Below are 26,299 nucleotides of genomic sequence, written 5' to 3'. Positions count from 1 at the left end.
GACCCAAGTTCAACTCTGATCTCCAGTGTTTCTATGTGAAGTTTGCACCGTCTCCGTGTCTGCATGTATTCACCAACGTCCCCCTCCCTCTCCTAAATGTTACATCCCAAAGACATGTGGTTGTTGAGGTAATTAGCTACTGTAAATTATCCCAGGTGTAGGTGGGTGCTAGGACAATCAGGGGCTGTGTAAGAGAACAGGGAAATGAGTGGGAGAATGTAATTGATGGGATAGCTCTAAGGGCTGGTACAATCGATGCCTGGCTGAATGACCTCCTCCTGTGTTGTAAGGACCCTGTTCATCCAATGTTCAAATCACTCTTTAAACAATATCCTTATTCTGTGGGCCATCATTTTGTTTTTCTAAGGAGTTTCTTTGCAAATAATAGGGGTTTACTTTTTATACTGTTTACCTTTATTGATTTTTCTCTCTGAAGCTGCTACTTCAACACTTCCATCACAAAAATCACACTTTCTGAAATAATCCAAGCCTTTTTCCTTCTGCTATTCTACACAAGCTGAACAATCCCTTTGTAGATGAGTTTTCTGAGATCAATCTGAATTGCACCTTTATTCATCGTTTATGGATTTGTAACAGGAAATGATATCAGATTTGGTAGTTTTGAAGAAAAATTACTCCTTTCACTCCTATAACTTGGTTCTTGAGTTGCCTGCATTTGCACTCTTTCTCCCTCTCCTACTCTCCAGTTTTGGCTAGCAAACTGCTTAGTCTCTTACTGCCCATGAGAAAGAAACATTACAATTTAGCTATTTTCCTCCCATTTCTTCTCAGTTTCAATTTCAGCTCTGGATTTGTAAATTATGTTTATTTTCCACTGCTTGTCTCAAATTTACTAGGTTGGACCTCCCACCACCTTACCCATTTGATACTGTTTACTTAACTGTCTTAGAGAATTCCTCATTTGGCATTCTATTTTTGTTCCAAGTAAATGCAGACTAGGCTGCTGGATGCATCTCTTCCTTTTATTCTGAATGTACTAAAACAGTGGTTCATCTTTCCTTTTTCAAATATTAAAAAGTCCTTTCCACACTAACAATATTGACCTGACTATGTTCTGTTTCTAAACTTGCCTTTCCCCATTTGGGTGCATTTCCTTTCCCCATTGTTACTACTTAATTAAATAGTACCCTATTGCCTTGTACACCTTAAAGATTTCCTCCAAAAATCACCTTTCTTGCTTGAAAAACCCATATTTCTTCAGTCATTCCACAGTACTCAACCCTCTGAATTTGGCTTGAACTGATGAGTCTAATCCAGAGAAATTCTACACCGGCAATGGGTTGGTAACCAGAAGATACAGATCTATTACGATTGATAAAAAAAAAGGCAACATAAGGAAACTATTTTCAAACCTAGCAAGTTGCTGTGATCTGAAATGCATCGTCTGGAGGATGGGGGAATGGATTCGATGGTAACAGTTAGAGGAGAGAATCAAATAAATAGGACACTTGACTGAACCCAGCTACGGCAATGCTAATGCACTGCATAAAAAAAATCCCCACCCCTTTTCATCTACCCTATCAGCATAAACTTCCAGACGATATTAAAAAAAGCTTTTATTCTAGGACTAACACAAGGACATAAGTAAAGCATAGAAATAGGTCAAGTGAGCAATGGAAAATTAAATCCTCAAGAGGGGAAAGTTTGATGGATTAAGCAAACCATTTCTGAAGTAGAAAGAATGCAGTCTTTTCAACAAAGTGGATGTGGGGCTAACAAAGAATTTACCACCGAGTCAAACACCTGCTAAGGTTAACGTCCACAGAAATAATTTGAGAAAGCAGTTAGATAGGTTGATGGAAGATGAGGCCTGGAAGTATTAGTAACCAACGAAGGCTGAAATGGATTCCTTTCATTTTGCTGCTGTCGTTGGGCTACAGAATAGTTCAACTACTTCAGGGCTTGGTGTCAGACAAAGCTAGTTAACAGTCATCAAGTCCATGCCAAGAGAGAGATGGAAATAATGTCATTGGCATCCATGTGAAAACTGAAAAACCAATAAACTCCCGGAAGCTGGAAATCCAAAATATGAACAGAAAATACTGGAAATACTCATCAGGCCTGGCAGCATCTGTGAAAAGAGAAAAAGTTTAAGTGGCAGAGAGTACGAGGGTGGGGTGGATAGGACAAAGGGACCATCTCTCATGGGGTGAAGCCGGGGAGATGATCAAGGAATAGAGGTCCATCTAGTTCTTCTCCACCAACACCCACATTTATCTGGCTGAATTTGTTCTCACATTGAACAAATTCTTCTTAACTCCACTCACTTTCTCCCAATCAAAACTGTAGTTTTGGGAACTTGCACCTGTCTCTTTGTGGGATACATGGGGCATTCCTTGTTAAAGTCATAATCCGGATTCCTACCTCAACTCTTTTTCTGGTGCACTGGTTTGGTAGGCACACAAAAAAATGCCAAGAATTCTGGATATCTGAAATGAAAACAGAAGATGCCATAATGGTACAGGGGGGTTAGCAAACAATTGAAAGAGAAATGTGAACAAGGAGGGCCATAAATTGAGGTATTAGCATACCACTTTCTGATTCTGACAGTTTTCATGTATTTTTGTTTTGATTTAGCCCTCTTTGGACCAAGCAAAATGAAGGAACTAACTAACAGAAGATCTGCCTTAATGTCAAATATTGCAATATGATTTTTCTAATTCCATGATAAATTCTTATAGCTACACAGGTAATTAAAATGCCTATATAAACATCTCACTGTAATTATACTCCCTTAAATGCTAGCAAGCCATTTGGAACGGAAATGGTTTACAAATGCATATGGATGTATATAACTGACTCAGGCACACAACACCTTAATTTTAAAATGTGAACCCTCATGTTCAAATGCCCACAAAACTTTTCCCCACCTTTGCAACCTCATTCAGAGATGCAGAACACCTTCAGAACACTTCCAGTCTGGCCCCTTCTGCACAATTAAAAACTTGTATTGCCATACTATTGGAGGCCAGACCTTTTGCCATCCGGGCCTAAGATTCCTTTCCTAAACTTCCCCAACTCTCTGTCCATTAAGAAATTTGTTAAAAAAAATCTTGACCAAGGAGCTTTTAAAGTATACAGAACACTTGTTCTAAAGTCTCCTTTGGATCACTGTCAATTTTTGCCCAATTCCACTGTTGAAGCATCTGGTGGTATTTTAATACATTAAAAAATGTTATAACTACAGATTTTCAAATTACGTATTAAGGATTCCTCGCTATAACACCATCGACTCTTTAGAATACGTGCTTGATTTAAAAATTTACTTTTGCTAGAATGAATAACATGATCTTGAAGGATAGGAAAAAAGGTCTCGGTCATTAATATTGTATTAGCAGTAGAAGCAGAATGGACAGAACCTTTGGCCACGTTTCATCTATTTCTCGCACCTCTGCTCTCACCCCTTCTCCTCCCAAATAGGAGAGGTGTTTCCCTGGTCCTCACCTTCTACCCCTCCGGCCTCTGCATTCAACAGATCATCTTTCACAATTTCTGCGAGCTCCAACAAGTCAGCAGGTTCCTTTTCAGAAAGTACTGACTTAAACAACAAAAATTATGTTGCAATTCTCAACACAAATTCATGCTAAAGGAGATTCTTTTAAAGAAGTGTCTAGTTCCTCCTTTCATCAGTAGTGAAAATAAAAGCATAATTAGAACACTTGAGTAAAGGAATGCTAAAGGCATTTCATTGAATTTGGTTAATTATAAACCAGGAAATCCATATTTGTTTATTAAGATCATTGTGTTTATAAGCTTGCAAACATTGGAAAATTAGCAAAATCACATTGCAGGAAATCTTAGCTAGTAACTATTAACCCATGAGCAAATGAAACTAGTGATCCAGTCCAATTTAGATTCAAAAAGGTGATGACACTTTAACTAAAAAACAAAGAAGCACAAAATTCAAAATCAATGGCATCATTCTTGAATCGCCCTTTCAGTTTTAATAAGTAGGTTGATAAATACAGGCTTTGCTTCTGTTATCAATATCAGCATGAGCCACGCAGAATTCTATAAACCAGCTCAAAAAAAATTAAAAATACATAATGTTAAAGCTTTGTCAAATCATTTAATACTCATCTTTCCTATGATTCTTCATGTTGATTAACATTCAATTTACCTGAATCAGAGTCAATCAAAAACTGGCAACACCCTCTGGCTCAATTCAAGTCAAGTCAATTACAGTGAGGTACAGGTACAATGAAAAACTTGCTTGCAGCAGCATCACAGCCATGTTGATTTAGACAACACACAGAACACAAATTATACAAGACAGTGAAGAAAAAGACTGTGCAAAACAAGACATTAGTGCAAAAAAAAAACAGAGATGGTAGTGCAAGCGGTGGTCTGTAGCGTTCTGTTGCTGAGGTAGGATACACGTTGTGCAGGTCGGGTCAAGAACCTGATAGTTGTAGGAAAGTATCTGTTCCTGAACCTGGTGGTGCAGGACTTCAGGCTTCTGTACCTCCTGCCCGATGGTAGCACCGTGAAGAAGGCATGACCCGGATGGTGAGGATCCTTGATGATAGATGCCACTTTCTTGAGGCAGCATCTCATGTAGATGCTTTCAATGGTAGGGAGGGCTGTGTCTGCTACTCTCTGCATTGATATCCATTAGTTGCTTTAGTCAGGGAAAGCTCTTTGCATCAGTGCTCATTTTCAAAGGCGATAGGCAGTATAAGATGTAGTTTGACAGCTATTTCATTTTTTAAAAAATTGCAAACTAGTCTACACCTGTGAAACAATTAAATGTTTCAGTAAAGTTTTTAAGGTTATTTCCAGTAACTCTTGAGGAGGACTGGGAGTGCTTATTCTTATTTTTTCATAATATAACTATTTACAGTGGCATTAAAATAGAGCAAGATTACCACTCTTAAATACATCCAGGACTAGCCTTTATCTTGGACCACTGTGCTGCAAATGGTTCCTGCATTGCTTCTCCTGTGTGACGAACAAATTGCAATCTAGTGAGAAGCAACAGTCAGTGTCATCCCAAACTGAAAGGTAACTGACTGTTAACCCGAAGAACTAGAAACTAATCTTGGTAATCTGCACAGCCTAGGATTTTGTGGAATGGCTCGCTCTGCAAAGAATTCTCTCCCAGCTGAGCAAGCAGGCTCTAATAAGCTCATATTGGCAAAGCTCGTGTGTTAAAACTGAACACCAAGGCTATATTCTACTGTTGTCTCAAGACTGGAACCATATTCATAGATTTATTATCTGAGAAACGGTGTGGAAGCATGGAGGCTAATGCTCAAACTCTCCACCTACTGGTGTGTGCCAAGTTGCCTCACAACATTCATTTTTAAGCAACAGGAAATGAGGATTCACTCTGGGAGGGACAACATCAGAAAGCCACAGGAATGTGGGGTGGTCCATTGATGGACCACACCGCACTCCTCTTCATCCTTATATTAACAATATGTCCGCCACAAAAAAAACAAATTTTAGATTTAATGTTTTAATTTATAAGAGATGGCCAGTGATGATGAATGGAATAAACCTCTTGACCGAAAATACTGTGTGAAACACCCATTAAAGATGCAACAGAAAGCCTTCTAGGATCTTACCAGCCTCAAAGGACATGGTGGAGGGGATTCTAAACAGCATCTGATCAGGATAAAAGCAATGCAATGAGATATAGTAAGTGACAAATCAAAAGCTTCCTCTGCCACAGATGTGATAACTGAGCTCAAACAAAGGATATTCAGTCCTTGATACAAGTTCAATGATATTGTTGAGACAAATTGACTTCTTGAAAACGGACACATGGTAGCTTGCAAATCTTAATTCATTTTTTTTTCAAGCCATACTCAAGAAGCAGAATCATTTTCAATGTTGTCAAATGAAATAAAGTCAATTAAATTCCTTTGGAGGCCAATGCACAAATTGCAACTCAAAGATGACAGATGTGAATCACACAGCTGCACAGTTATCACCAAACAGAGGAAAAAGTCACCTCCTAAAAAAATGCTTTATGCAGTGCATTGAAGTGGATAATGCTTGCACAGCTGCTGAGAAACCGGTCATACAAGTAGTTATAATTCAGGCCATCTCTGATGAATTAAAACTTGCCATCCGAAATTTGACCGCAACAGAATGGCATCTACAAGACCAACAAACATTTGCATGGGCTAACCAACCACATCCTGTTGTTCACTGTGATTGGGATTGTTAATACATTTGTAAGAATTTTCCTTAGATAAACTTACATTTTCTTCAAGGATTCAAACAAGAAATTATTAATTTTCTCATTCAGTTCTTAAATCATTTCAAAACTTAAATGTCTAGCTACCAGGAGTACTTTCCAAATTTTTTTTTCATTCTCTCACTGATGATCTGTTACGTGATGCATCTCAAAGAAGCTTCTTTTGTTTTCCTCTACTCTAATAGCAACTAAATTCCTAAGGGAAATGCTGAGCTTTTATACAACATCTGCAACTTGGTTCAATACCCCAGAGCAAACTAGTTCTTACTTTAAAATAAGGCACAGAGTATTAATCATTACCACTCAAGGTGCAACAGCAGTCCCTTTGCTATCAATTGAATTATTCTTAACCTAACACACACTCACAATGGCAACTATTCTTTCTAGCCGATATACTTTGGTACTGTTCATGTATGATTCATAAAAGTCTAGTTAAAGAAACAGCCTGAACAGTTTCTGATTAAACATAAATACAAAACCAATGGCTGACCAAGTCCGTTAAATATTCATGATCATCCCTAGGCAGTTTTGTGGGTCGTTATCCCTGATAACAATGCAAAATTGTTATAGCTTGTATTAAGTGGTGAGTAGCAGTTAAATAGCAGCTGCCTGTGGAAGAATTTATGGGCTTTTTAGCGGCAAGTTTCTGTCATCAGGTGGAAGCTGCAATCGGGTACAAAACCTTCCACGGTGATATGAGGCAGCAGGGCCAGAGAAGATGTTTAGCAGTAATTAAGACATCGCACTGTTAGGAATTGATTTGCACACAAATGCACCTATCATAACATTTTATGGTTAATAGTGGGCAAGCACAGAAAGTTTAGGGTTTTACATCAATTTCAATGGCAGGCCTCTCAGCTAAATATCAGTGAGCCAAAGTTTGTGGAGTAAATCAGAGAGCAGATTTCCACATTTAACTGCACAAATCAAATACCAGCGTTGACATCCAATTTACCCCAGAATAACAATGAGCAATGAAAGCCTCATCCTTATACTTAACGCAAAAAGCATGCCCCAACTATAGCTAAACCTTAAAGTAGATAATTCAATCCTATTAATCAAACTTTCCTTTATCAGGCAGAGCAAAGCACTCATTTGAGGTAAATTGCATGTAATACTTTTAGCAAGAGAGCTCTGTCAGGGCAGTTGGTTAAGTCGCTGAGTAACCAAGTTATACAAACCAGAAAAATTCCAACCTCAAATTCCCACTTTTGTAGAGAGTTAGCTGACCTCAAGCCAGATTAAGAGTTAGCAACTACTAACCAGTGATGCCTTCAGGAAAGATATGTAAATGTTGGATGATGACGAGCTCATTCTGGTCACAACATTCCAAACTTAAAATGACCCGTTTATCCCTATTGTTTGTTTTCCAGCGGTTGAATGATACTCAATTCAAGCCAGTACATTACCACTAATACCATGGAATCTTACACTGTTTAATCAATCTCTTATATGGCATCTTATCAAAGACCTTCTGAAAATCCAAATACACTACATCCACTCATTAAATCCTTATTTGTTACAACTCAAAAGATTCCAACAAATTTGTCAAAATATGATTTTCCTTCCACAAAACATATTGACTCTGTCCATTCTGGTTATTTTCTAAATATTCCGTTGCCACTTCCTTAGTGACAAATTCTACTATTTTCCCTACTACTATGACAAAATTTTCTCTCAAAGTCTGCATCAGATCCACAATCCATTCATTAGAATGGGGGTCGTAGAGATGAAGGGAAAAATCAGGGGGGAAAAAAGGCATGGTAAAATTTATTTGACTTTTTAGTTTTATCTAATATTCTTAATTATTTAAAAGAGTCTTTTAGTTGATTTTATTTTTTATAAATTTTACCTTTAATGCTTATTAAAGTCATCTCTACATAGAAATGGAAGGCATGCTGGAATACTAGTTGTATCAGTCTTTACCAATCAAGAGGATGTTTCCAAAATCTCAGTAGAAAGAGGGAGCTTACATAAAACTTTTAACAGAGAGGAAGAAATAAAATTGCCTCCCATTCGGCTCAATATTCAGTTGCAATCTTCTTTCAGTTTGCAGATTTCTGCTGGCAAGTGACAGGATTTGTAATTCTATAACTAATTACATCAAATTACAAATTGTCGAACTATAGACATTAACAATACTTCTGATATTTCCATACTTCATGCATATTAACTTTTTTTAAATATCATTCAATTAGCATGTGAGTGGAGGACAATGGTATGATCAGACAAGATCTGGGTCCATTATAATAATTTCAGAATAAAAAAATGTTATGAGCACAATTCATAGATGATCATACATAAAACAAAGTTACTTAGTTCACATTTGATAGCACAGTAATCAAAAATAAATGCATAACATCTGTCCTTGGCTCCAGATTTACACAACAATAGCAATACCATCACCACCAGTGTTTCTGACAAAAACACCACTTAGCAGAACTGAACCACGCAAACCAGTAAAGCCAAAGCAAAAGTGTTCCCTGGTTATAATTAAAATTTCCCTCCCTGGTCACTGTCACAGAGTGAAGCAGACCGTTCTCAGCCTTAAATTCAATCTGACCCAATCAACATTGGCTATCGCCACTTTGCCTCAGTCAATTTGCTGCCAAAACCCTCTCTCATGCTTTTGCTATCTCCACACTTACAATTTCTGTGATCATCTGGATGCCTTCCTAACTTCCACAAACTTCAGCTCATTCAAAATTCCGGTGCCCTAACACACACCAAGTCCTATTCACTTGTCACCCCTTTCTCATCATCTTACTGATCACTGAGCATCTTGACTTTAAAATTTTCTTCCAAGTGTTCAAATTCCTCCATGGCCTTGCTCCTTACCATCTTACCTCCTCCAGTAAATATTACATCGCTTACAGAACAATGCATTCCTCCACTTATGGCTTCCTTTCTATTCCCACCATTGGAAGCTGTTTCATCTGGTACCCAAGTGCCAAGTTCCAGATTTTCTTCCCTTAACATATCTCCCTTATCACCTCACTCTCCTCCAAATTTCCCTCTTTTACCAAGGTTTTGTTTCTCTCCAAATTTCTCTTTTGTTGGCTCAGTATCATTCTTGAATACAACCCTGTGAAGGGTCTTGGGATATTTTGCCATGTTAAAAGGTGCTATATAAAAGAAAATTGTTACTGCTGAGTCCCTACCCTATACTGTTAGTACGAGATAGTAGATGGGAGGAAAAGAGATTAATCGGCCAGAGCGCCCAGTCTGAATAATTAGTATGGATACTGAGTAAGAATAATCACCCTCATGGTCAAATAACTTCCCCATTAGCAAACACTTATACAATGAGATGGACTATGACCTATGAGATCATGACCTCACGATCTACCTTGTTGTTACCTTGCACCTTATTGCACTGCACTTTCTCTGTAGCTGTGACACTTTACTCTGTACTGTTATTGTTTTTACCTGTACTACATCAATGCACTCTGTACTAACTTGATGTAACTGCACTGTGTAATGAATTGACCTGTAAGATCGGTTTGTAAGACAAGTTTTTCACTGTACCTCGGTACAAGTGACAATAATAAACCAATACTCACAATCTAAGATCAAGCAGGACTTTGTATTGGAGGGCTTCTCATATGATGGAATTGGGGGGGGGCCTATTTCAATATCACAAGGCAGGACCTGGCAAAAGTAGCCTGGGAGTAGTCTACATCCACATTGTGGGAATCATTCAAAAGTGAAACAGTGAGTTAAGAACAAGAGTGCTCCCATTAGAATGAAAAGTAAGTAAGAATCATGAAACTCAAGAGATATCAAAGGCTGGATAAAAAGGGAAATATATAGAGAACTGAAAACTGGGGAGCCCATCAGGAGTATAGAAAGGGTAAGGGGTTACTTAAAATTTAGGAGGGGAAGAGGAGGCATGATATATCATGGAAAGACATGATTACATTAAATCCCAAAGCATTTTATAAGCATGTTAAGGGCAAGAGGGTAACCAGGGAGAAAGGAGGGCTCATTAGGGACCAAAGAGGAAATCTGCGAGTTGAACCAGGTGAAATATTAAACAAATACAATGGAGGATATTGCTGGGGATCTGACAGATACTTCTAAATCTTTGCTGGCTCCATACGAGGTGCCAGATGATGGGAGGACACAAACGTGGTAGCTTTATTTCAAGAAAGGCAGCAGGATAAGCCAGTTAATTAAAAGCCTGCAAGTCTAACGTCAGTGGTAGGAAAGTTATTTGAAAAAAGATAAGAGATAGGGTTAATATACACCTGGAAAGATGGGGATTAATCAAAGACAGTGAGCAATATTTCTGTTTATTAGCATTTTACTTGTTCACTAGCACTTTAACTGTACACCTGCTCATGACTACTTTGCATCGGTATTCACCAAGGAGATGGACGTGGATGGATGCAAGATTAGGGAGGAGTATGTTGATATTAAGAAGCAGGTGGTGTTGGGTGCCATGAAAAACATTAATGTGGATAAGTCCCCAGGACCTGATGGGATTTATCCTCGGATATTGAGGGAGAAGATTGCCGAAGCCTTGACAGAAATCTTTGCGTCCTCTTTAGCCATGGGCAAGGTATAAGAAGACTGGAGAATATCCAATGGTGTACCTGTGTTTAAGGGCAACAGGAACAAATCAGGAAATTATGGGCTGATGAGCCTTATATCAGTGGTAGGGAAATTACTGGAGAAGATTCTGAGGGACAGGATTTACTCCCATTTGGAAAAGCATGGACTTATTCGGGATACTCAGTGTGGCTTTGTGTGGGAGAGGTCCTGTCTCACAAATGTGATTGAGTTTTTTTTGAGGAAGTGACAAAGATGATTGATGAGGGTAGGGCAGGGGATATTGTCAACGTGGACTTTAGTAAAGCATCTGATAAGGTTCCTCATGGTAGGCAGATTTAGAAGATTACGGCACCTGATAAAAGTATACTAAATTATGAAAGGCATAGATACAGTAGATAGTCAAGAGTCTTTCTTCCAGGGTGGAAGTGTGAGGACATAGGTTTAAGGTGAGAGGGGGAAAGTTTAAAGGAGATGTGCAAGGCAAGTTTTACACAGAGAGTGGTAGATGCCTGGAATGGGCCGCCAGGGGAGGCGATAGAAGCAGATATGATAGCAACATACAAGAGGCATTTAGACTGACACATGAACAGGCAGGGAATAGAGGGACATCGACCATGTGCAGGCAGTTGGATTAGTTTAGCTTTGCAGGATCAGTGAAAATGTGGTTCCTGTGGTGTACAGTCCTAAATTCTAACATGGAGATCCTATTTGACCAGAATGACTGAATTTTTCAAAGAGATAACAGTGTATTGATGAGGGAAATGTAGTCAGTCAATGTAGCCTATAAGGAATTCTGCCAGGCTTTGATAAGATCCCACGTAGGAAATTGGTCCAAAAGGTTAGAGTCTTGAGATTCAGAGCAAGTTGGTTTAATGTAACTTGCACCTTAAAAGTTACATTATACCTTATTTAAAGCATTTGAATGCTTTAAATAATGTTCCAAATGAACAGCAGACAGGTTAGATGAAATGAAGCTTCCTAATCTGTGGTCAGCTTCCTAGTAACAGTCATTCTAAAAAAGAACATCACAAAATGGAGTCCGGGTAATTCAATTTTTTGCCTTCGTCACATACATTAGGTTATTTATCTGTCACAACTATCAAAATTGCCTTGAATCACCCACTTTTCTCATTCCTCAATAGTTAAATGTTTACCTTACTATGTCGAATCTTATTTCTATTTGGCTACATTCTAACTTTGTTATCCATCAATAGCACGCAAACAAAATTAAATGAAAAAATTTACTCCTCGGTTATATTCCCCCCAAATATTAGCAAAACTGATCTCCCTAGGTACAATTTTGTTTTTTTTTAAAAACTTATTCAAGGGATAGAAATTCTATTGTACACTATACTTGCCCCTAAATTGAGTGTCTCTCTACTTAGATGGCAGTTAAGATTCAAGCATATTGTAGTGGATCTGGGGTTATATAAAGGCCAGACCCATGGCAATCCCAGAATTTTTTTGGAAAAAAACAACAATCCAGTAGTTTTGTGGTCACCATTATTGATGTTAGCTTTTCTTCCACAGCTTTATTTTATTACTTGAATTTAAATTCCTCAGCTGCATACAGAGTGTAAACTTGTGTCTTCAGCTCAACAATCCACTGGATGTTAGTCCAGTAACTTAACCACAATTCTATAATACCCCCATTTTACCTGTTACAGAGTGTACAAGGGTATAGCTCCCACAACAACACAGAGCAAAACAAAACATCACTTCAGCACAAAATATTCTTTAAACACGCTAGGATTATTTCATCCCATACTGTTTGACTGCCACACACAAGTATGCGAGGATGAAAAAAAAATGCACATGTGAAAGAGCTCTATGTAAGACTATTACTGTAACTGCCACATTAGAAGTTAATCAATCAGGTCTGAGAGCAGAAGCCTTAGGAGAAAGAAAAGAGAGATCTGAGCATGTGGGTAGTTCACATACTTAATCCATTTCCTTTGCAGTTGATGGCATTAATCCAGGGTTCAATCCAGTGCTTTACTGGAAATTTCTAACCGTCCCACGCAATCTTTGTTTAGACTGACACTAACAATAAATGTGGGAAGCTTCAGAAAAATAATATCTGGCCCTTCGCACCCTCTCAGCAGAAAGAAGCTGGTGCAGAAGCAATAACGAAAGAGAAAGCTGACAAAGGAAGTTACAGAGTGCTGGAAAACATGCTCAAAGTAAAAGAGAGAAATACCAAGGACAACAGATTCTTGGCCAATTTTAAAACTAAAACACTTTAGCCCGTCTAAGATTTCAGGCAGGTAAGATCTAGTAAAAGGTTTCATCATCTGAAGAAAGATGAAATTCGGACAAAGTGTAACTTTCCTGACTGCATTGATGGAAAACTACACTGGGTGTTGACACGAATCTCACGTAGCCCATACTAAGGGCAAAACTTTCTGCTCCATGAAACGTTCTCCTCCATACTGTGCTGTATTATGTATTGCTGTACTATGTTCTATGAAAGGCAGCAATTCAACAGTGCAAATGCATCCACGGTCATTTTTCCTTGCATTTACCCACAAGATTTATTCAATTCAGATTTACAACTTTCTACAGTGGGATTTGAATTCTAATTCTGGATCGTTAGTCCCTGTTAAACTGGACTAGCAATCCAAAGGTAAAGTTCAAATCACCAGTTACAAGTTCATGGGGACTTGTTCTGCCTGCAGCTAAAGGTCCACGATCTCAGCTAATGGCATAACTATTTGAATGAACTGGTCAGGTGAGAAAAAGAAATCAGGCTCTGGCTTCTGATTGCTATCCCATGACACTACTAGAAAATCTGTTTGAGGAGAAGAATAAAGACAAAACATTATGGACCACACACGACACTCACTGACCAGGAGAATGGCCTCAAGGGCAAGTTATCAGGTGGTACTTTACCCCAGAACCAATCAGTGATCAGTAGAAGAATGGAGTAGCTGGAGCATTATTATTATATACAAAGAAAATACAATAACAAATCTATTAAAACACTGCAAAGATTTTGTAAACATTTTGAAAAATGTGGTTTTTAAAGCATTCATTCCTCCAGCAAAACTACGAACTTCACATTCTAATGATGTTAATTCCACCATCTGATGCTCTGGACTGAGAAATAACATCTGTACTTGTTTTGTGGATCAGTAATGATTCATTACAGATTAATGGAATGCTAAATTAAATATATGCAATATCAAAGTAACAAACAATGCAAGTGAACCACCCCCACTGCCATAATCACAACAATAGCAGTACATACTTTAGAAATTTCTAACAACAACACACTTTATTTTTTGGATTTCTACGAAAGTTTTAACCTTTCTTTAAGAATGTGAAAGATCAATCTACATTTTCTTTCTTTATTCTTGCTATTCATGAAGTAGACCATGTTGTTGAGAATCCTCTATGGTGTGAGAATGTTTAACGAACATACACTTAAAATGACTATTGATGTAACATCTAAGTTAAAGACAAAAGCCCAGAATCATACAATGATTGCAATACAGAAGGAGACCCTTCAGCCCAATGAATCTATGCCAGTCCTTAATAGCATAATCTGGCACTTCAAATTTTCTCTTAGTTCTCCAGACTGACAAACTACTTTCCCTCAAGTGCCACTCCAGTTGTCTGCTTGAAATCCCTGCTTTATTCTTCTCCAACAACCTCACAGGCAGAAAGTGCCAAATCTTCTTATTTTTTACATCAGTGCACTTTCAATGACATGCTAAGTGAGATGCAAATTTTTGTTGAGGATAATAATACTACCTCGACCTGTAGGGGCAGATGACCACCAACGACATTCTGACCAGAGTCAATCATAATGACCAGCAATTCAGATTCTACATTCTCTCTCTAACACATTTAGGTCGGCAAAGTGATGATCACAAGTGTGCACATACAGCAATTTTGGTGTTTACAGTTGGTGTTCAGAACCACCTTGCACTGTAATATATGTTACTGGTTTACACTGTGGAACAATTCCCACAGGGAACAATTCTTCTTAGATCCTCCTCTCAACCAACTTCCTTGATATTGTTACTGAACTAATTGAAATTTATTCCACATGAAATTGTGAAACATGGGTTCCAGTTCACAATTTTTCCACTTGACAAATACAAATATCACAGATATCAAGCCAACAAGATCAGCCATTTTTTCAAGTAAGGCAATTTAGCAATCAAAATCCTTTCAGCAGAAAACTGCCACAGGCAAAAGAATCTACATAACCTACAACCTATGTACATTTCATAATACAGTATGAAATTCAACTGTGAGAGGCAAATGAACAAGTATAGCCCTTTAAGAGTTTCACTGACTGTACATAATACTTTTGAGAGATAAAATTAAAACAGTGAAGAAATGGAGGTTACAAGTATGTTATCGGCCATGAAAATGTACGAGTAGAATAGCACAACAGAACCACAGAATGGAATCACTAATATTAGTAATGGTTATCATGAAACTATTGGATTGTTTTAAAATCTGGTATGATTCAATAATGTTCTTCAGGGAAAGAAATCTGCTGACTTTACCTGGTTTGGCGTATGTGCAATTTGAGACCCACCAATTTGGTTGATTCTTAACTGCATCCTTAGGTAATTAGGATGGACAATACAGTGTTAGCCTTTCTAGCAATGTCAATGCTGCATGGATGAACATAACAAGTATAGTCATTTGGCCTGTTCAGTCTGCATCTTTCCTTTTGAATAGCAATCCACTTAGTCCTATTCTTTCCCAATTTCCATCCAATTTTAACTCCTTTATTTATCTAGCCTCCTTTTGAAAGCTACTAATTACCTTTTCTCCACCACCTTTCTGGAGTGACTGAATACTCATTTTTTTTTCTCTCAAGTCATTTTTGGTTCTCTTGTTTAGCATCTTAAACCTATGCCCTCTGGTTATCAACAGATTCCCTTTACTTACTTTAGAAAATAGTTTTGTTTCATGGTGCCAATTCATCACTTTAAATTGCATCATTACTTAGATCAGCGATTGGCAATCTTCAAGGGTAATTACTGAACTAAAAAAAACTGCCACACCTGATAACGCCCTTTCAGGCCGATAGGAAGTTGTTATATATAGAAATAGAAATTCTCAACATCACACATGGATCTTAAACATATCTAACAACTTATTGAAAAACATAAATGCATTTGATTTTCATTTCATTATTTTCAGCAATGTTAAGGTCACAGGAAATGCACATCCACTTTTCAATAAATTGCCACATCAGCAATTTGCAAGTCTTTCAATATTCAGCCCATAGAATATTATTGTGGTGATCTGCAAACAAACCTAATAGCTACTGACAGCATTGTTAAAATATTGGACTAGTAATACAGAGGGCTGAATTATTGATCTGGATATACAAGTTCACCACCATCATGAAGTGCTTTGAGAGTTTGGTCATGGCACGCATCAACTCCAGCCTACCAGACAACCTGGACCCATTGCAGTTCACCTATCAGCGAAACAGATCGACAGCAGATGCCATCTCCCTGGCCCTACACTCAGCTCTGGAGCATCTGGACAGTAAAGACACATATGTTAGACTATTGTTTATTGACTACAGCTCTGCTTTCAATACAATAATTCCAAGCAAGCTTGTCACCAAACTCCGAGATCTAGGACTCAACACCTCACTCTGTAACTGGATCCTTGACTTTCTAACAAACAGACCGCAATCAGTGAGGATAGGCAGCAATACTTCCGGCACGATTATTCTCAACACTGGTGCCCCACAAGGCTGCATCCTCAGCCCTCTACTCCCCATACACTCATGATTGTGTGGCCAGATTCTGCTCTAACTCCATCTACAAGTTTGCAGATGATCCCACCGTTGTAGGTCGTATCTCAAACAGCGATGAGTTGGAGTACAGGAAGGAGATAGAGAGCTTAGTGGAATGGTGTCACGACAACCTTTCCCTCAATGTCAACAAAACTAAAAAGCTGGTCATTGACTTCAGGAAAGGGGGCGGTGTACATGCACCTGTCTACATCAATGGTGCTGAGGTTGAGAGAGTTGACAGCTTCAAGTTCCTGGGAGTGAACATCACCAACAGCCTGTCCTGGTCAAATCATGTAGATGCCATGGTCAAGAAAGCTCACCAATGCCTCTACTTCCTCAAGAGGCTAAAGAAATTTTGTTTGTCCCCTCTGACTCTCACCAACTTTTACCGATGCACCATAGAAAGCATCCTATCTGGATGTATCACGGCCTGGTACGGCAACTGCTCTGCCCAAGACCACAAGAAGCTGCAGAGAGTTGTGGACACAGCCTTCCCTCCTTGGACTCTGTCTTTACCTCTCGTTGTCCTGATGTAGCAGCCAGCATAATCAAAGACCCCACCCACCCGGGTAGAAGATACAGGAGCCTGAGGGCACGTACCACCAGACTTAAGGACAATTTCTACCCCACTGTGATAAGACTTATACAATGAGATGGACTCTGACCTCACAATCTACCTTGTTGTGACCTTGCAGCTTATTGCATTGCACTTTCTCTGTAGCTGTGACACTTTACTCTGTATTGTTATTGTTTTTACCTGTACTACATCAATGCACTCTGTACTAACTCAATGTAACTGCACTGTGTAATGAATTGACCTATACCATTGGTTTGTGAGACAAATTTTTCACTGTACCTCGGTACAAGTGACAATAATAAACCAATACCAAAACCAAGTTCTACCACAACAGTTGGGGAATTTAAATTAAGATTAATGATGACCAAGAGAATAGTTTGCTATAAAAATGAGCCAGATTCACTGACATGGCTATTTAGTTGAATGCCAGGCACGGTAGTGTAGCAGTTAGTGTAATGCTATTACAGCACCAGTGACCAGGGTTCAATTCCCACTGCTGTCTGTAAGGAGTTTGTACGTTCTCCCCATGTCTGTGTGGGTTTCCTCTGGGTGCTCTGGTTTCCTCCCACATTCCAAAGACGTACGGGTTAGGAAGTTGTGGGCATGCTATGTTGGCGCCGGAAGTGTGGCGACACTTGCGGGCTGCCCCCAGAACACTCCACGCAAAAGATGCATTTGACTGTGCGCTTTGATGTACATGTGACTAATAAAGATATCTTAGATCTTAATCTTAAAGGGCTAGGAATCCAATTAACAGCATCAAAACCACCACAGTAATTCACCAGTTGTAAAAGTTTAAAAATGATACACTACCCATTGGGCTTTAACCAAGACATTGGATTCAAAATCAGCAGTGTTGCTCTCAACATAATCAATCATGCCAAGACCTCCTCACAAAACATCTAGAGAACTGGTATCTAAATTGTGAGAGGTGGCTCACAGAATATCAAGCAACAGGCTGACATAATCCATAACACCAGCACAAAATGGTCCCTGGAAAACCCAAGATATTTATGTCAAAACTTGTTTCACTAAGTTAAAGGGACATATCACATGTTTTTGGTCAACCTGGAGGCAATCGTAAGATCTTGGCAGACAAGACAATAACAGAAAAGTCTACTTACAGCATATGACAAAAGCTTCCACAAAGCCTACTTACTTTTTTGGAAATGCTAATGTCAAAATCTTTCTTCAGGCAAATTCCATTCATCCACCACTGAAATGTGGTTGAGGCCAATAGTACACCTGTCTCGGTTCTATCTACTCACCTTTTGGAATGATAATCTTCAAAACTGCAATACATTTATAAATTATAAATAATATTGACCCGAGTCATTTTCTATGCTGATGGGATATATGCCATGGGCATCAGTTACCCTCATTCAAGTAGCTATGCGTAAACCTAATCACGACAAATCCAGAGAAATTATGGCTTTATCACAGTAAAGCACAGCACAGAGTTTACCTAAATTATCACAACCCACTCCAGCGAGGATTGCTAGAAAACAGTCAGGCATGGAACTCCTGGTTAACTTCCTCTTTATAGCTGCTACACCCGATTTTAGCTAATTCAGCACAGAACTAGAAATAAATTCCATCTTTATTTGGCTTATCTATTCATTGCACTAACCAGAGAGTACAAGGTGTAGATGCTAAGACAGTTAACTTCCATTTATCATTATGTAAAGCCCCATCAGTTGCAAAGGCACGCAAAATGCTGCAAATTGGTTTTACTTGCATCTACACAAGACTAATGCCAGCCTTTCTATTTTATCATTTTATTACAAGCAAGAGTTTTCATTTCCAAATTTGTTGTTAGCCAAAATATTGACACGATGCCAATGAATCATTCAAGTTAAAATTAGTTACTTTCTCAAGGATCACAAAGCAAATTTCCAGTCAAGGCTCAGTAAAACTGAAAAATGTTCTGTGGCACTAAAGGGCACGTTATGCACATGGAACCATAAATGCCTCCAAAATAAAAAAGGTGTAATCCAAACAAAACTTCGATTAGCCTCCACACATCCCCCCATGTACCAACTTTTAATCGTGCTTCTTCACCAGTTCCAAATTAACCCTCAAACAGCAATATAACCTTGCCACAATATGATCACATAATCACATGCTATAACAAGCAAGTTCTGAACTATATTCAAAGCCATGAAGCAAGAAAAGTTGCAGAACTTATTGTTAATTCTTCATGCGCTAATCCTAGTCCAACAGGCTCATGAGAAAAGTTATTAGAGGTATTAGACGGTAGAATATGTGGGGAATTCTTTTAATCCAGAATGGTTTGCTTTAATATGCTTATGTTACAAATAGTACAATTGTACAATTTACTTCTCTTGGTATTTGGTGCTCAGTTTTGGTCACCCTGCTATAGGAAAGATGACATTAAGCTGGAAAGAGTGCAGAGCAGATTTATGAAGATGTTGCTGTGACCTGAGGGACTGAGTTATGGAGAGAGGTTGAGCAGGTTGGTTTTTGTTGAAGCGTAGGAGAATGAGGGGTGATCTTATAGAGGTGTGTAAAATCATGAGGGGCTTAGACAGGATCAATAATGCGCACAGTCTTTTTCCCAAGCTTGGGGAATCAAGAACTAGAGGGCATACGTTTAATGTGATAAGAGAAAGATTTAATAGGAGCCTGAGGGCAACTTTTTCACTCAGAGGGTGGTCAGTATATGGAATGAGCTGCCAGAAGAAGTGGTTGAGGCAGGTACATTAACATTTAAAAGGTACTTGGACAGGTACATGGAAAGGAAAGATTTAGAGGGATACGAGCCAAACGGAGGTATATGGGAATCTTGGTCGGCATGGACCAGTTGGGCCAAAGGGCCTGTTTCCGTGCTGTAAGACTCTATGTCGCCAAGTATCTCATTTTTTCTAAAACCAAAGTTTTAAAGGTTGAATATATAGACAACAGGGCCAAGGGCCCTCATTGCTTTGCAGAGTGGATACTTGCTGCTTTAACAGGCCATGTCAGGATTCTTGACAAAGATCAGCTTGGTTTGGATAGCAAAAAAAATGTCCACAAGCTCAGGTCAAATTCAAATTTAAATTTTGTACCCAATTTTGTATTGGTTATTTGTGGTGCTAATATAACTGAGCATATGCAAGAGACTAGAATTAAAGGGCAGAGATCTCAGTGCGTTGTAGCCCCAGATGAGGTTTCAGAGACAAATCTACAGAAAACACACATCAGCATTTTTAAGACTAAGATGCTGATGCACTAGGAGGCAATTCAGGTCTCCAAATACTGGATGGTACATGAAAGGTCCATGGTATAAGTTAATAATATGGCAAAATTTTGTATGTTCAAATTTACATTGGCTTGAAGGTGGTAGACCATCCAGAACAGTGCTGAAATAGTCAAAGGTAAAGATACAAAAAGGCATGGACCAAGCATTCAGCAGCAAATGGACTGATATTGGGAAGAAGTGGGGTTGCTGGAAGTAGAACATGGTTATGGGTCATATCTGTGGTTCAAATCTCCTCTCAGGGCCAAGTACAATACTGAACTGCAAATGGTCTGGGTCACTCTCAGGAATTCACTTTAAAAGTTCTTAAAATTGTATGAATATTCCTGGAACTTTGAGTGGCAACTTTCTCCCAAAGTAAAATTTACTCTGGGCATTGATTTACTTAGAAACTCACGATGTCATTACATGACAGACAGCTAAGGAATAATACAAAATGTAACACACAGCCATGGCTTATTTGTCCCATCCTATCTCTGTCAGTTGAAAAAGAGCGACAACCTAGTGCCACAGTTCAGCACCAGATCCATAGCCATGCAAGTACATACATACCCAAGTACTTTTTAAATGGAATGAAAATTTCAGCTTCAATCTTCCTTTCAGGCAATGAGCTCCAGACCTCTACGACTTCTGAGTGAGTTTTTTTCCCTCATCTTCCCTTTAATTCTACTACCAGTTACTTTAAACTTACTTACTCAACCACTATTTCTGGCAGCTCATTCCAAACATGCACCACCCTTTGCGTGAAGAAGCTGTTACCTCTGATCTTAAACCTATGCCCTCTTATTTTTACACCCCCTCCCTCGGAAAAAGACTATGTGCTTTCACCCTATGCCCCTCATGATCTTATATACCTCTATCAGGTCACCCGTCAATCTCCTACATTCCAAGAAGTAAAGCCCTAGTCTAGGCACCCTCTCCTTGTAACTCAGCACCACCCACCACCCCCCCCCCCCCCACCCCCCAAGACTAGGCAACATCCTGGTAAATCTTTTCTGCACTCTTTCTAGTTTAATAACATCTTTTCTATAACAGATGAAAAACACTATGATGCTGGAGGAATTCAGCAGGCCAGGCAGTAACTGTAGAGAAAAGCACAGATTTTTCTCCACAGATGCTGCCTGACCTGCTGAGTTCCTCCAGCATCATAGTGTTTTTCTTCTAGATTCCAGCATTTGCAGTCCTTTGTTTCTCTTTCCTATAACAGGGTGACCAAAACTGTACACAATAAACAATATCACAATATCAGCTGGGAAGATAGAAGAACCAACGTCAGTGCACTAAATGAAGCAAAAACAACAAGCATTGAAGCCTACGTTATCTAGAACCAACTAAGATGGAGCGGTCATGGATGAAAGACGAATGTCTGCCGAAACAAATCTTCTACTCCCAGTTTAAAGTAGGCAAACGTAAAAGAGGCAGACAACAGAAGTGATTCAAAGGCGTCTTAAAAGCCAACATGAAGAAATGTAACATCGACATCAACAATTGGGAAACCAATGCCAAGGACAGGAAACTCTGGCAAACCATCATCTGAGAAGGAACAGCAACCTTCCAAGCCGACAGATGTGCAGAATTAGAGGAAAAGAGAAGAAAATGGAAAGAGAGGCAGCAACAACCAAAGCCCGATCTGCCATCTGGAACTACCTGTCCTGAATGCAGAAGAACTCCTTGGACTCATAAGCCACTTGAGCGCCCATAAATAGGTCAACGGAACGAAGACCATCATCCTCGACCTCGAGGGATAGCCACGACGACAATACACAACCGTAAATAAGTGCTGCCTCACCAATGTCTTATATAACTGCAACGTAACTTCCCAATTCCTATACTCAATGCGCTGACTGTTGAAGACCAGCATGCCAAACGCCTTCTTCACCATCTCATCTACCCGTGACGTCACTTTCAGCGAACTATGCGCTTGCGCTCCCAGGTCCCTCCATTCCGTAACACTCCCCGGGGCCCTACCATTCACTGTACAAGTCCTATCCTGGTTTGATCTCCCCAAATGCAATACCTCACATTTATCTGGATTGAAAGCCATTTGCCAATCCTCAACCCACACACCCAGCTGACCAAGATCCCCCTGTAATTTTTCATAACCTTCTTCACTGTCTACACCACCATCTATTTTAGTATCACCCGCAAACTTACTAACCATGCCTTGTACATTCACATCCAAATCATTTATATAAATTACAAACAAATGTCCCAGCACCGACCCTTGTGGTACACCACTAGACATGCCTCCAGTCCGAGAAACAACCCTCAACCGTCACCCTCTGCTTCCTACCACTGAGCCAATTATGAATCCAATCCACTATCTCCCCCTGGATCCAGTGCGATCTAACCTTCCAAACTAGCATGCCATAAGGGACCTTGCTAAAGTTCATATAGACAACATCCACTGCCCTACCCTCATCTACCCTCTTGGTTACCTCTTCAAAGGATTCCAGGAGATTTGTCGGATACAACTTCCCACGCACAAAGCCGTGCTGACTGTCCCAAATCAGACCCTGTCTCTCCAAATGTTGGTGGATCCTGCCCTTCAGAATCCCTTCCCACAATTTCCCCACCACTGCAGACTCACAGGCCTGTAGTTTCCAGGCTTGTTTTTGCAACCCTTTTTAAACAATGGTACCACATTAGCCACTCTCCAGTCCTCACCTGTGGCCAGAGATGAAGCAAAAATCTCTGAAAGGGCCTCCGCAATTTCTTCTCCAGCTTCACACAAGGTCAGAGAATGCACCAGATCAGTCCCTGGAGACTTAACCACCTCAATGCACTTTAAGGCCTCCAATACCTCCTTCCCTGTTAACTTGTATGTGGTCCAAGACATCACCACTCATTTCCTCAGCTTCCATCATTTTCTCCACAGTAAAAACTGAAGAGAAATATTAATTAAAATTCTCTCCCATTTCCTTTGGTTCCATACACAGCCAGCCATTCTGATCTTTAAGGGGACCTATTCTCTCCCTCACCACCCTTTTATTCTTAACAGACCTATAGATTCTCTTGGGATGTTGCCTCACCTTGCCTACCAGATCCTTCTCAACCTCTTTTTTTCCATCCTAACTTCTCTCTTAAGTGCGCTCCTACACTTCTTGTAATCATCTAGAGATTCACCAATTCCAATTGCTTATGCGCAGTGTATGCCTCCCTCTTTCTCTTAACCAGAGCCTCAATATCTCTCATCAACCAAGGTTCCCATAACCTGCCAACCTTGCCCTTCACCCTAACAAGAACATGCAGGCCCTGAACTATTGACATCACTCTTTTAAAGGCCTCCCACTTGGCAGATGCTCCTTTCCCTACAAAAAATCTTGCCCAATCAACCACTGCAAGATCCCACCTAATGACTCCAAAATTTGCTCTGCCCCAGTTCAGATATCAATGAAATTTTGCCTTAATCTCCTCTGTTCCAGAGAAATTAACCCTAGTTTATCCAACTTTTCCTCAGATCTATTATTTTACAGTCCTGGCAACACAAGAACATAATAACACCCTTTTTGCAACCTAAAACTAATGTTTGCTTTCTTTCCCAGTCTTGACAGAGTTTTCAACCTGAAAGATTATCTCCATTTCTCCTTCCACAGATTCTGCCTGAGAATTTCCAGCATCTGTAGTTTTTTTTTTGACTCTCATTTAGGGTGGTATACAGTTCTGACAAAACCTCCCTCCTCTTATATTTGATACCTCAGCTAATTCAGAAAAGCATGCCCTTCTAGCCACATTAATGACCTGTCCTACTGCCTTTTAAGGATCTGTGAACATCGACTCCAAGTTCCTCCACACTACTCAATATTCTACCATTTATTCTATATTTGCTTGTCTTGCTACACTTACCCAAATACATTAACTCACATTGCTTTGTATTACACCCCCTTTGCCAGTTTTCTACAAAGTCGATCACACCAGGTACATCTTCCTAGAATCTAAGGCTTTCCTCCTGTCACCACACAGTATCATCTGCAGATCAAGGCGAATCAAGCAATGCAATTATTCCAGTAAGAAGTGCAAACTTAACCTGGGCAGAAAACGCTGTTACCTTCAGTTCTGGAGTTGCGAAGAAGTAGGTTTTGCTGACTAGACGAGGAATCTCACAGGACAGATGTCTAACTGGCCATGGAGCTGCACTAACTCTTTGAAAGATACCCAACTCACCTTTGCTCTTTCCCTTTTGCTCTAAAGGGCAATTTTTCTTAAGTATAAATCCAATTCCAATTACTAATCCAACAGACTTAAATAACTGTCAATTTTTTTTAAGGACTTGAAAGCACAGTGATGCTACTCACGTGCATGGACTGACCTTTTTTAAAATCTTCCAGCACCTCGTCCAGTTTTGCATCATTAAACACGCAGTGAAGAGGATGGTTATAAAACTTGGTCATGATTGCTAAAGGCATCCCGTCATCCGGATCCACAAATGCCAGATCTTTGACGAAAAGTATATCGACAATGTTTGAGCGCTCGTTCTCATAGACAGGTATCCTCGTGTAGCCACTCTGCATGATTTCGGACATGGTGGCGAAATCCAAGACAGCATCAGAGCTCAGCATGAAGCAGTCGCTCAGAGGTGTCATCACGTCCTCAACCGTTTTGTTCCTGAGCTCAAGGGCTCCTTCGATAATGTTGAGCTCCTCTTTCACCAGGTCGTTGTAAGGATCGGTCACCCTAAGCATCTCTATCAGCTTTTCCCGGGTGTAGAAGTTACTGATCTGCTGGTGCAGTATTAGATCCAGAAGCTTGCTGATGGGGTACGAAGCCGGGAACGAGAGTATCATGAAAAATTTAGTCACCCAGATGGTGTTGGAAGCCAAGGCCAAGCCGTGTCTGGAGCAGACGGCGTAAGGGATGATCTCGCCGAAGAAAAAGATGCAACCGGTGCAAACTAAGATGGTCAGCCAAGTGGTGTTGATGATCTCGCAGAGCCACACCGTCAAGGAGCAGTTCATCAGCACATCCCCCAGCATCAGCGTGCACAGCAGGTAGTTTCCGTGCTTGCGCACTGACTCGATGTGCTCCGAGTATTTCTTCTCCTCCTCGGTGCCGCTGTTCTTGATGACCCGCAGCTCCACCGGGTCCAGAGCCATCAGGCTGAGGTTGAGGATGCTGAAGAGGGTGGAGAGGCAGACGAAGAGCAAGGTGACGAGGACCTTGAACTTGACGCTGGTGGTCTTCTCCTTCTCCACCACCACCAGGTGGAAGTCCGGGCGCCTGAAGTGCACCCAGTCCCGGGCGTCGGGGCCTCCCACCCGGGCGCACAGCGTGTAATACTTGACGGTGTCGCCCTTCCTGAGGAAGCGGGCCTCCAGCTCCACCGTGGCCGTGCGCTCGCCCACCGTCAGGCTCACCACGCCGATGTCCGAGTTGTCCTGCCGGCACAGCCACTGGTCGCTCTGGCCGCCCCTGCCGCCGCCCAGCTCGGCGAAGGCCAGGCCGCGGCCTCGGTCGCCCAGCAACCCGCTGCGCCTCAGGCCGCTGCCGTACAGCCGCAGCTTGAAGCGGGTGCCCTCGGCCACCTTCAGCAGCCCGCCCTCCAGGTAGACCCGCCGCACCGACGTGTGGTCCGGCCGCATGCTCAGCAGCTGAGGCGGCGGGGCCGTCTGCGCCGCCGCCGCCGCCGCCGCGCCGAACAACCACAGGTAGACGGCCAACGGCGGCCAGTTGTACGGCACCGCCATCATGCCGAGCCCCACGGCTGGAGGAGGGGGGGGACACACGTGACTGCTCCACACCACGTGACGCCTCGCCACGCCCACTGCCGCGCTGTCACTGCCGCGCCAACGCGAGTTTCCGTAACGCGAGTTTCCGTAACGCGAGTTGGACACAACGCGATGGATGAATTAAGTCTTAGAGCAACCCAGCGCGGTTACGGGCCCTTCGGCCCAACCAGTC

At 40.7% G+C, this 26,299-nt stretch overlaps 1 protein-coding gene across 9 annotated transcripts in view; it reads right to left on the bottom strand.

Moving 5' to 3' along the window:
- Positions 1–26,087, bottom strand: part of LOC127576978 (metal transporter CNNM2-like) — a 62,619-nt gene extending 36,532 nt beyond the window's left edge. For 6 of the 9 annotated variants that reach the window (XM_052027806.1, XM_052027804.1, XM_052027807.1 and 3 more), the window contains exon 1: positions 24,711–26,087. In XM_052027806.1, the coding sequence (XP_051883766.1) occupies positions 24,711–26,085 (1,375 nt within the window). In that variant the 5' untranslated portion in view covers positions 26,086–26,087. Of the gene's footprint in view, positions 1–2,385; positions 2,451–4,613; positions 4,756–24,696 lie in introns of those variants that run through there. The other 3 variants (XM_052027811.1, XM_052027813.1, XM_052027812.1) reach the window with 3 other exon arrangements.
- Positions 26,088–26,299: the final 212 nt, after the last annotated feature.

This window comes from Pristis pectinata, chromosome 12 (assembly GCF_009764475.1).
Source record: "Pristis pectinata isolate sPriPec2 chromosome 12, sPriPec2.1.pri, whole genome shotgun sequence".
Lineage (NCBI taxonomy): Eukaryota > Metazoa > Chordata > Chondrichthyes > Rhinopristiformes > Pristidae > Pristis > Pristis pectinata.
This window is presented reverse-complemented; position numbering and strand designations above follow the sequence as displayed.